Source organism: Salmo salar, chromosome 26, assembly GCF_965601325.2.
Source record: "Salmo salar chromosome 26, fSalSal1, whole genome shotgun sequence".
NCBI classification, from domain to species: Eukaryota; Metazoa; Chordata; class Actinopteri; order Salmoniformes; family Salmonidae; genus Salmo; species Salmo salar.
The window spans coordinates 22367746-22381081 of record NC_138316.1 but is presented as its reverse complement, the minus strand read 5'-3'; the positions used below and the strand labels follow the sequence as shown (position 1 = coordinate 22381081).

The following is a 13336-nucleotide window of genomic DNA, read 5'->3' as shown; positions in this document are numbered from 1 at the left end:
GGCATAATGGTGGATGGTAACCTGAACAACCTCTATAAACTCAATCTGGCCGGCTTGTTGCAGAAGGTGGAGGGTGACCTGTGTAGGTGGATGGACTTGCCTCTCACCCTACTGGGTAGAATCAATGTGATTAAAATGAATATCCTGCCCAGATTTCTATATTTGTTTCAATCTCTCCCAATCCCTGTGCCCGCAGCATTCTTTTCCTCTCTTGACAAGCTGACCAGACGGTTTATCTGGCATGGCAAAACCCCGAGGGTTAGCCTGGTCAAACTGACCCTGGATTACAGTCAAGGGGGCTTAAACCTCCCCAATTTTAGAATGTACTACTGGGCTGCTCAGTCTAGGTTTCTGGCTCAGAGGTTTGACAATGGTCCCTCCCCCTCATGGTTGAACATTGAAAAACTTGAGATGAATGATGACACGGGGGCAGAATTGTTTTACAAATGGGACAGAAAATCTATAAAAACCATCACAGACAACCCTTTAATCATACATTCTGTCCTGGCATGGTGTAAACTGCATGAGCTGTTCGGACGAGGGGGATTTCTCTCCCCTAAAACCCCTTTATGGAACAATAGATTGATCCCTATGTTTTTCCAGAATAGTAACTTTAGACCATGGTCTGATAAGGGGATCACTCTTCTGGAACACTGTTATGAGGAGGGAGTTCTTATGTCTTTTGAACAGCTGAAACAGAAATACCACTTGTCTAACAGGGACTTCTTTAGCTACCTACAACTACGAGACTTTATTAGGGTGACTCTCAAGGGACAATGGAACCTACCTAAGATGTCACCTATTGAACAATTCTGCCATGCAGACCAACCACTACTCAAGACCATTTCCCGTGTTTACGATGCTCTAATGTCAGTACTAACACTGCCTGAGCTAGATAAACCCCGACTTAGATGGGAAAAAGATCTGGGTATTGATCTTGATGAGGGCCTATGGAGTGACCTATGCAGGGATGGTGTTACATCCACATTGAACTCCAGATACAGATTGATCCAGTTTAATTTCCTCCATCAGCTCTATATCACCCCATCTAGACTGCACAAGTTCAATCCTGATATCTCCTCCCTATGTTTTAGATGTGGCTCAGATGAAGGAACATTCCTCCATTCCACTTGGCAGTGTTCAAAACTACATGGTTTCTGGCAGGGGGTATGCGATACCATATCCTCAATCCACGGGGTTGCATTCCCTTTAGACCCCGAGGTCTGCCTACTGGGTAACTATACTAACACCAATCTTAGGCAAAGTCATACAATAAAGCTAACAGAAATATTGCTAGCGATTGCCAAGAAATGTATTGCCTTGAAATGGAAATCGGATTCCCCCCTACCAGTGGCAATGTGGCTATCGGAAGTTAATAGTTGTATCCCACTGGAGAAAATCACTTACTGCTTGAGGAATAAGTTAAAGACATTTTACAGAATTTGGCAACCTTTTATTGACTATATGGAGAATCTCCCCCCACACCACATTGATTGAATCTCTATATAATTCTTATATAATGTTTCACACGTAATGTATAATATGTAGCTTACAGCAGGTGACCATATGAATCAATGTCTCATTATTATTATTAATATTTATTTTATTATGATTTATGTATCATGTATGTTTTTTATGTATTATGTATGCCCGTATATATAATTTTTATTTTTTATTACGCTCGTCTGTTACCGTCACTTTGTCCTTTGTTGTCTAACATATTTTCACTTTTGTTTTGAATGTTCTTAATTGGAAAATGCAAAAATAAAATATTCTAAAAAAAAAACGTAAAAAAAACACAGTCGGCGCAAAACCAACGCACTAGCGCAAAAACACAACCAGCGTGTACACAAGCATACAACAGATAAACAATCCCGCACAAAGAGCAGGCGGGCCAGCTAGCTCATATAGCCCCGCTAATCACCCCCACTAAGAACAGGTGCAAACAATAACAGAAAGGGGGAAAACAAAAAGGGAATCAGTGGCAGCTAGTTGGCCGGTGACGACGACCGCCGAGCGCCACCCGAGCAGGAGGGGGCGCCACCTTCGGTGGGAATCGTGACAGTCCCTGAGGAGATTATTGATAACTACTGACTTAGTTAATCATTCTGAATTGACACAAGGCCATATGTGAATCTTTCACAAGAACACATCACTAGCCTTTGTCACATATAACATGTGATAGCATAAGACAACAGATTACATCAACTGGAATTACACCCTCTCACGGTTGCACAAAAAGAGCTGTGACTAATCCACGGCCCAAAATATTTGAATGAGCCGCCGCACCTATATTTTAATTATTACTCAAATAAAATAAAATTGAGCTGCAAAGAACCATTGAAGGGCTCAAAGGGTTCTTTGGGTCAGGATTGTTCCATATAGAACCTTCCCCCTTCCCAAAGAACCCTTGAGAAACCTTCATTTTTTTGTGTGTAAGAGGTGGGTCATTTTTTTAGTTTGGCGTTGGGGCACAGGTACACACTGTGGTTAGTTCCTCACTTCCTCTGGGGTTAAATTGGGATATATTGCGCCCATCTTCCCAGTTCCCCTGAGCCGACTTCCACCCTGTCCTGTACCCATCCCCACTTCCAATCCCTGTGCTAAAAGGCATCATTGTGTGTCTGTCCCCCCACAGAGGGAGCCATGTGTCACTGTGCCTATCTGCACCAGGCCCAGGGCTGAGCCAGAGGCAGACAGACACAGAGACAGACACAAGCCTCACAAGGAGGTCTTTATCTACACATCGACTAAACACCCATTCAGGGAGGCGGCCACTACAGCCCAGTATCTGTGTCCTTCTGCCTTAATGAGACACCTGGGGCACAGTTACCCTACGGACAGAGAGGGAGGGAGGGTGAAATGTGTTACTCTGTCAAATCCCATGTGTGTTCCTTTATAAAAACCCTTTAGTTACATCATAAAACTAGTACATTTCTTTTCTACAACAGTTTATGAATTGTGGGAGTGAATAACAATTGGATAAAGTTGTTAATAGCCCTCTTGCTGAGTTTGGCTGGACCCAATGACTTTGTTACCTCTAGATAAGGCCAAGTCCAGTTTACTTGCTCTGAGCCAAGCATCACACTGTGCACTATAACCAATCCTACTGAGACACAGTGGAAGCCCCTGTTAAAGCCTGAGTGTATGAGAGTGTTTGGGAATCATTATAGCCTCATTACAGGCTGTTGTTTAGACTGGCTGTCCTATACTGTGCTCATCGTTTCGCTAAAGGGGGAGACCCTTACAACCATGTCTCTAGCTTACCCCGTCACCCCCCTCGATCCTCATTATAGGCTGCTCTGGCTAGGCTAATGATCAGTGAGCCATGGGGAGGCTGGTGGGCCTTGGGGGGGGGGGGGGGGGGGGGGGTCAGAAACAGAGGCATTCTACTTTTTGATGGAGCCCCCAGTCTCTCCACCGCTCCCCTCAGCCAGACTACTGCTATTGACAGCCCAGCCTACCAGGCAATTATCTCAGTCTTCACTAAGGCAGATTACCCCTCTTCTCCCTCATCTTTCTCTCCCCAGATTTGTTTTCCCAAACTCTTTCTTATCTCTCACTCTCTCAATCTTTCTTTCCAATTGAGTTTGTCCGTTCCTCTTTTCCATTACATGTATACTCTTCCCTCTCCCCTTATCTTACATTTTATTACATTTTCAATATACAGTACATCCTGGCAGAGAGGAGAGACGGAGAGATCCCTGAGTACAACCACAGAGAGTGGAGGGGAGTGAGAGAAGGCAGAGCGAAGAGAAGGGAGAAGAACAATAAAAAGGAAATACCTGAGGCTGCATTTAAGTTGGGGCCAAAAGCCAAAGAAACAGCAAAAGTCATTTCTAAGTCCTCTTTATTTTTTGTCATTTTCAATTTGTAACCGTCGGCCAAAAATAGTAGGACAAGAAGGACAAGTGGTTGGTTTGGGTGTGTGTGTGTGTGTGTGTGCTTCACAAGTAGGCTACTGCTTAGCATCCTTTAAACAGCTGCCATACTAGTCTACTGTATGACTGACACCTTTCCTTCTCAATGTGGATGTATTATGGTTCTAGTCCCGCCAATGGGCTCCCTATAGAGACACCAACCTTGCTGGGAGGGAAAATGTGTTACTGATCAATTATTCAAGGAGAAATGGGGGTGGGAGAAGACAGGAAAGAAGAGAGGAGGGGTAGAGGAGGGGTTAGAGGAGAGTAGAGGGGTAGAGGAAAGAAATTAACAAAGGGGACTGGGATGACTAACTAGTTTAGAGAGAGACAGAAAAAGAGAGAGAAAGCGGAGGTGGCATTTCTTTATAACCCCTTTCTGTCTTCATCTCCCCTCTCTCCCTCTCTCTCCTAACTAATTTTAACTACTTCTCTTCCCTCACTCCCTCTTCTCTCTCTTTCTCTCCCTTTCTCTCCATTTCTCTCCCTTCCTCTCCCTTCCTCTCTCCTGCTCTTGCTGGGAGATTCAAGAGGCAGACAGCCGTGGGCAAGCCTATTCGGGGCCTCTGGGGAGAACTCATCCAGTAGAAGCTCTTCTCAAAGTCTGATCTTAGGCCTGCCCTCCCTCCCTCCCTACCACACACACACACACACACACACACACACACACCACACACACACACACACACACACACACACACACACACACACACACACACACACACACACACACACACACAAACATTGTACCCTACATTCCTCTTCCATATTCACACTTCCCCTCAATACATTCTTAAACCCAAATAATTTTCTCAGGGAGGGGTTGCACCTGATGCAAGCCCTGAGGGTGTGTCGGCTTAGAGGACTGATGAAGCAGAATATAGTATGGGGTTATTAGAGTACGACAGCACCCCCCATATAATAGATTTTGTAGATTTATTAAAATATGCATGGGCACATTTCATTATCCAGCTTGCTCATGGTCTAGTCTAATGGCTAGAATATAGCCTAAACCATGCCACATACCAGGTCACATGGTCTAGTCTAATGGCTAGAATATAGCCTAAACCATGGAACATACCAGGTCACATGGTCTAGTCTAATGGCTAGAATATAGCCTAAACCATGCCACATACCAGGTCACATGGTCTAGTCTAATGGCTAGAATATAGCCTAAACCATGGAACATACCAGGTCACATGGTCTAGTCTAATGGCTAGAATATAGCCTAAACCATGCCACATACCAGGTCACATGGTCTAGTCTAATGGCTAGAATATAGCCTAAAGCCTAAACCATGGAACATACCAGGTCACATGGTCTAGTCTAATGGCTAGAATATAGCCTAAACCATGGAACATACCAGGTCACATGGTCTAGTCTAATGGCTAGAATATAGCCTAAAGCCTAAACCATGGAACATACCAGGTCACATGGTCTAGTCTAATGGCTAGAATATAGCCTAAACCATGGAACATACCAGGTCACATGGTCTAGTCTAATGGCTAGAATATAGCCTAAACCATGGAACATACCAGGTCACATGGTCTAGTCTAATGGCTAGAATATAGCCTAAACCATGGAACATACCAGGTCACATGGTCTAGTCTAATGGCTAGAATATAGCCTAAACCATGGAACATACCAGGTCACATGGTCTAGTCTAATGGCTAGAATATAGCCTAAACCATGGAACATACCAGGTCACATGGTCTAGTCTAATGGCTAGAATATAGCCTAAACCATGGAACATACCAGGGCTTCATTCACAATCAGAGCTGTTCTGCTGCTGTGTGAGACTGCTGACAGCTGTGGAGACAGGCTCTTTCATTCCCCCCATCAAAACCAATATGGGGCAGGTGTTGCTTCTTTCAGGTCCGTTACTATGGCTATCATGACCTTTTTAGCCTTGTGTTATCTCAGCCCCAGAGTCTGAGCGAGGCTAATGTCATGCTGTTACGCCTGACAGGCTTCGGTAATGCATTTTATTAAAGTCGTAACGTGGGTGAGCGGACCAGCTTTATATCTGGTCAGGTAGTTAAAGAGCCTGGCCTGCACAGATCTAATGGCTCTGCTTAATACTTCAATTCCCTGTGTACCGTGTTTGTGCTCGGCTACTCAAACCATTTCACACCATTATATCTAATTGACCTTATAAGCCCATGTCATCCAGGCTGGTAAATATTGCTATGTTATTGCATGTCACAACCAGCTAAATACTAAAGATTGTTTACAGAGATGGGCTTTTTTTGATGCAGTGTATCTGAAGCATGGTAAATGGATTCAGTTGATTAATAATATAATCATTTATTTTATATAGCGCTTTCCATACAGAATCTCGCTTAAAAAAAACATAAAAAAAGAATTCAGGGAGCTTGCAGTTCATGAGAGATGGTCTTCCACAGCTGGACGATAATACAGTAAGTACAGGAGTAGCTTGAGTGGATGGTCCAGTGAGGAGGGAGAAACATTGGTCCGACAGGCAGGTCTGGAGCACTTCATTAGGCAACATCTGTCTCTGAAGTTCACAGCTACTCCTCCTCTGTAGGTAGGCTGGAACAGATCCACCGCCCAAAAGTGTAGCACTCACCTGGGTGTAAGCACCTGAGTAACCACCACACCTCAGCAGTAATCAGCAACAGTCTCCTACGAGGCGAGCCTCTATCATCCCCTCACGCCACAGTCTACATCCTTCCGGAAACCGGGGCAGGTGGAACAAACAATCGGGGAATCGTTCAAATTTAGATTAGCCAAGTGAACCAAGCAGCCTGTATCGATTTACTCTGAGGAAACAGCCAGCACACCATGGAGACAGAGCTCTTGACATCCCATAATGCTAATCAGGCCTGTATCACTGCAAATGATTCAGCTGATGCTGTGGAGTTCAGTTAACCCCTCAGACACACACTGACTGACCCCCAGTCTCCCCATCTATACTGATCTAAGGTCAGTTGTGTGCTTTTCCATGTAAGATGGTCCTAGATATGTACAGCAGGCTAGCCCAAAGCCCTAGGGAGGTACAAGTTGCCCTTAACCAAAGATTGAGGATCAGCTTAACCTCCCCAAATCTTAGCCTTCACCATTAAGGTTGGATAATGTAAAACTAACCTTCGATCAGTGTCTAGTGGCAACTTCCTCCCATTCGGTGAGGGAGAAGTAGTGCAATGGGGCAGCCTGAGCCTCCCACGTCGTTAAACGAGTGGCTCATTAAGCGAAGGTGAGACAGGAGTGTCTGTTTCTCTGTCTCTGATCCTCTATGGCTGCAGTTGTCTCATTAGAAGACTTCAAACGACAGCGTAATGTCAACCCGCAATATCTTTACCTTCCTCTCCTCTCAACTCTCTCCTCACTGGCGTTCCTCTCATCTTTACTGTCTCCCACTCCTTCTCTCCTCTCTCGTTCCACTTGTCCCCTCACATCTCCTCTCATGGGAGCATGTGTCTGGAACACACAGGCAGATGTAATCAGTATTTATACTGTCTGTGGACAGGTCTGGTACAGAGGAACAAGACAATAGAGATTGTTGGAGGATTTTATATTGTTCTTTTCAGCAAGTACTGTACAAAATGTCTCTTGTTGTAGATGTGTGTTGTTGTGAGTAGCAGGGTATCCCAGGCAAAGCAAGGCCACCACTCACTGTAAGAGCCAAAGTTATACAGAGTTTGGCAAACCATCATCCATGTTGGCACCAAGCATTCAGTGACAATAATACTGTAATCCACAGAAGGGCTTACCAGGAAGAGCTTCCAAATTCAAGGCGGACAGGAGTTGGAGCGGAGATTGTTTTATTGGAGCTCACATTGTTGACGATCATTTATATTGTAGAATTCAATTGTCTAGGAACCTCTGGCACCCAATGAAATTCTCCATCTCAAATTATCAGTGTAACTCTGCCCATGTCTCCTCACAATGTGTGAAATACAGCAGAGACACCACCAGGATTATGATTTAGCATGATTATCAACTCTCTCTGACTTATAATCATATGGTTAAAGGTTTTTATCTTCTTAAATCAATGTCTGCGCTATATTTATCAGGAGAGTGAGAGAACAGCGAGAGAATGGAGCTGTGCAGCAGCGGAACAAAGGAGTGTTGAGGAGAGGGCTGTGATCCACCCTGTGGCAGTATTCTGCCTGGCTGGTAGAGAGAAATTAGCTGGGAAACGGTATCCTTAAAAACCATCCACCCCCGCTCTCTCTCTACACACAGACACACAGCTATATACACCCACTCACAAGCCAAAAATACAGAAGTGTTCACAGAGATATGCCTCCACAGCACATACATAAACACACACACATACATGAAGTCCCTTACTATTAACACCACATAGAGCACACGGTCAGCCGTTATGCCTCACCCATGATCGCTAAAGAGTGCCAGCTCCACCCAGCCCAAAGCATTGTGTCAGACAAGCATGGGGCTGTACCACTCCATAGATGCTTAGCAAAGCATGTGTAACTAAAATATACATTTAACTGCCATACTGCATGAATGCTGCCAGTGTGGAATGTTGGGACTGTCATGCTCTTTTTTTAACGTGAATAAAAACGGTACACGTTAACGGCACAGTCGTGCTGCTCTGGTGTATCAATAGACATTGGAGCAGGGTCTGGGGTATCGGTGACTTTTGGAATCAAGAACAGGTGCCATACACTCAGGACAGAGGGCGAGGTGAAGGAACAGTCTAACCATGTTGTTTTAATACCCTCTATTTCTAGCTTTCTGGCCCTTGTCCTGATGCTCCAGTCAAACATTGGCTGTTAAGATTGGCATCATTCTGACACAGAGACCCATATCTCTTCCAAAGGACAGTTCAGCACACAAAGCCAAGCTGTCTCTCTGTGAAACAGATAAGAGAGGCCTTCTTTTTATCTTTCTATTACAGTATGGCACAGAGCATCTAAACAACACGAGAGATAAGTTCCACAGCAGGGGGCACTGAGAATGAGAGGGATGGTCAGGAGGGTGTGGAGGGTTGTGTATGTGTGTGTGGTGGAGGGGGTGTTCTGGGTGAGTTGTGTAGACAGCGTTGAGCTGTAGTGAGATATTACACATCTACTGGGTTGTTATTGAGTTTATCATAAAACCCACCAGCTACTCCATAACAGTCCATAACTATGACCTTACTAATTTCCTTTCTCTCTCTGACCCTGCAGAGCCTCTGAGCAGCGTGTCCTCCCTGGAGGTGCACTTTGACCTCCTGGACCTGACAGAGCTAACCGACATGTCTGACCAGGAGCTGGCTGAGGTGTTCGCTGACTCTGATGAGGAGAACCACAATGAGTCCCCAGCAGGTTAGACCATTTTCAGATACTCAATTAATCAACAAATGAACCAATCAATGTACTCAATTAATCAACAAATGAACCAATCAATGTACTCAATTAATCAACAAATTAACCAATCAATCTACTCAATTCATTAACCAATCAATCTACTCAATTCATTAACCAATTAACCAATCAATCTACTCAATTCATTAACCATTGAATGGTGGATTTGACAACCCACGTGTTCTCTAACCAAGATGACCCTAGTGTGATGGACTGGCTAAAACATTGTCTTTGTTCGCCTTGAGAGAACCATTACCCAAATTGAATTTCCTCCTACTTTGGGTGAACACAGTTGGATGTTAGAGTGAATGTTTTTCTCTCTGCAGGAGACAAAACAGAAACACTATCTCTGTTTACTCTGTTCTCCTCTAAAAACTCTGTCCACTAGACAGACTCATTTACATATCACCCCATTCTGTAGCATACGACCCCATTACATCAAAATCTAAAAAGTTTAGCTGATCGTGTGTGTGTGTGTGTGTGTGTGTGTGTGCGCGCACAGGGTCTATAGAGCACTCTAATAAAAAGCTTACAATTGTGGTCTCTTTGGCTGCAGCGAAAGGGACACATGGGAGAACCCAATTAAACTTCAGCAGCACATTGGATTGAACCTTCCTCTGAATTCTTACTGCAATTTAAGCAGTTCTCTATATTTTGTGATATTGACCAAGATACAGTATATTCCTGTTATGCATCTCTGGGAGATTCTCATTTCAGTTTGTGCCCATGTCAATGTTGATAGTTATTGGCACCAGATCCCAGGCTGGGCACAATAGACTACTGTAGCATAGCACTAATTAGCATTAGTTAGAGGGAAGTCTGATTAACCTGTGATCAGGCACGCGTCCGGGCCCAGCAAACCACCCTCCTCACAACCAGAGGAAGCAGGAAATCCATCCAATGTATTACTTATGATCCATAGCCCCATGTTTCCTGCTGAGAGGGAGAACGATCCTCATAGAGCTCCACATCATCACTCCGTTCAAATGCTTTACGCTCACACTCTCACACTCACCTCATCTCCCTTAAGAAGAGATATGTGTGCACTCTCAGGAGTGCACACTTGGGAACAGTACTAAGATGTTTACTTTACAATACACCTGTTCTAAACTCATGTATGTTCTCAGCATGGGGAACCACAGAGAGCTATGTTCAGCTCTATGTGCGGGATATTAAAATGACCTCACAAAGGTGCACTTTAAGAAATACAGCAATCTTGCTTAGATATCACCCACGCTCCTTCTCCTTATTGCCCCCAGGATTGACCCATGCCAATTTATCACATTACTCCCCATAAAAAGGTATTGTGTTGCTCCCTTGTCTGACCTTAGCCCGTAAATCAGGGGTTCCGAAACGTTTTTGGCCCACGACCACATTTTGATACTGGAAAATTCTCACGGCCCCAACCATGTGGAAAAAAATGATGTAATTAACAGCCAATGTTAGCCCCAAATACAAAAGTTATGGCAGTCAATTGAAAAACATTCTAACAGTATTTTTGATTGTCTTCTCAACTCACCATCACATACTTTTAATGTGGGGCTATGACAGTCATCTGCAAATGAGTCTGACATAATGTATCTTTTCTCACCACCACTAATGAGATGGGTGTACTTGATGCATGTGGCGTCGGAGCTTCTCAAAGTCCGGGGACACGTTCGACAGTGCGCACCTCATATCTGCTGTCACATCCAACCTGGACCGAAATTTGGTTTTAATGCAGACGTGAGCACAGAATCCAGCTTCATACATATATAAGTTGGCAAAGGGTACCATGAGTTTAATGGTGCTTTTAAGACAACTGGGAACTCAGAAAAAAAACAAGGTCAAATAATGGTGTCAGTGAGCTTCAGGTCGGAAGGTCGGAGCTCTGAGGCCAGAGTTCCAGAGTTGGAATTCCGAGTTGGATGACCATTGAAAAAAAAAAAATTCCAGTCGGAGCTCATTTTTTCAGAGTTCCCAGTTCACTTGAACGCACTGAAGTTGGAATTCGGAAATAGCTGAGTTCCCAGTTGTTTTGAACGCGGCATTAATGTCAGAGGGAGATGGCAGGGTATTCCCTTTGAGTCAGGAACCAAAACTCCTCTGTAGTGATCTGTGAATGACAGCTTAATCAGCTATTCGATTTCCCTTACCAGCATGTCAATTGAGCAAGTATCACAGTCAAATGGATTGAGAAGTAGGTGCCAAAGTGCTCTTCCAAGCATTGGAGGTGAGTAGTCATCACTCGTGTGGGACACTTACTGATGCTGTTTTCTGTTAGAAACATGCACAGCCGAGGGAAAGGGGCATGGTTCACTTTTGAATGACTCTCTCCAATAAGAATCCTTTCCTCTGAATCCACTGATCACTCATCTGTAGAAGGTTTTTGTATTTCCCCTGCATGCTTGCGTTCAGTTCGTTCATTTTCCCAAATACGTCTGTCACATGCAAGGAGACACATTTTCTTTTCATTACACAGAAAGTCAACCAAGTCTGTTTTTTTACATCCATTGTGAATGACAACAGTTCTCTCAATGCAAAAAATCTTTCCAACACACCCCCTTGATAACCACCAAGCGCAGTGGATGTTTATTTTATGTAGTTTACAATCAAAGTTACCTGCTGCAGTATATCTCTGAGTTCTGTAATCATCTTTTTCCCCCCAATTGCTCTCGGTGTATCATACAATGCATCCATATGGCAGAGGGAGACATTCTTAACTAGAGTGTGGAGGCCTGCCTGCCGTCCTGCCATAGATGGAGCCCCATCTGTGCAAAAGCCCATCATTTGATCCCATGGAATCTGTTTTTCGTCAATATAGCCACACAGCACACTGAACATCCCCTGAGTCGTTTCATGCTCGGGAATCATGAGACAGAACAGTATGTCCTCATGAATAGCATCCCCTGACATGTATAGCGAACAGAAGTCAATGGATGGGCATCTCGGCCCTCACAGCTAACGTCCATTTGGAGAGCATAAACTGGGGAGTTTTTTAGTCATTCAGTCAGAGTTTCCTCTTGATTGCTAGCAATAGCATAAATTCTTTGTTTAACAGTGTTTTCTGACAAAGGTATTGATGTGAGTTTCTGTGCCTCTGCCTCCCCACACATTGTTTTCACCATATCAATAGCGGCCGGTAATATCAACGTCTCTGCAGTAGTGTGTGGTTTCATAGCATAGCTGGCCTAGCCATTCACCGTGGGAATGATTCAAGTGCAATGGTCCAGTGTAGCCTTTTTGCATGATCTATATTTTTAAGGTTAACCACATTACAATGATTTTGAGACACAAAGACGATGTTATAATAGATATATATTTATATTTGGCGGGGATTTTGGAAATTCTCCCGTGACCTCATTTTCATATCAGGCGACCCCATACCGCTGCCGTAAGTGCATGCATGTATCTGCACAGCCTTAATCCCCCAGTGACCCCACCCACCCTCTCTCTATCTCTTTTTCTCTGTCTCTCTCTCTCTCTCACACACACACACCTCAACTCTCAGGCTGCTTTATTCACTGCATTGTGCTGTACCCCAAAACCTCCTCCTAGAATAATCCCACTGAAGGGGAGGAGTAGGAGGCACCTGACTAGGTAGATCAGTGTGATGGGGAACCCTCGTGACAGAGAGAGGCGGGAGGCAGAGAGGGGAGAAAGAGAGGGAGGGAGAAAGGGAGAAACATGAAAGAGAAATACATGAGGTGGTGATTCCCTCTCCACCGCAGCAAGGTTTCCCATTTCTCCACAAGAGACTTATGACTCCCTGAGCTCCAGTGAATATGCCAGATATCCTGGTCCTGACGGCAGAACCTCACCACAGGGCTCATGCGGTGAGCACCACAGCCATAAAACTCGCAGGAAGAACATCAGTATATCCCCAGCCGTCCAACTATAGCCTCTGATATAGTGCAGCAGTTTTACTGACGAATCGGACAATAAAAAGCCCAGCAGGAGGAATAAGCAGCGTCGTGTGATGACCATAATCTCACTCAGTGGGGTGATACTGTCAAGGAGGTCAGGGACCGTGCGGAGATTTTAGGTGTCGTATTAAGACCTATGGCTGGTGAATGGGAGTCAGGACTAGGGTACTAAGAT

The 13336-nt window shown here is 44.5% G+C and overlaps 1 protein-coding gene across 2 annotated transcripts in view; it reads left to right on the top strand.

Annotated features, from left to right (window-relative positions):
• dbnd1 (Dysbindin domain-containing protein 1) overlaps window positions 1-13336 on the top strand; it is a 37978-nt gene that overhangs the window by 13651 nt on the left and 10991 nt on the right. For both annotated transcript variants that reach the window (XM_014175700.3, NM_001146630.1), the window contains 1 exon segment: window positions 9080-9217. In XM_014175700.3, coding sequence (XP_014031175.1) covers window positions 9080-9217 — 138 coding nt within the window.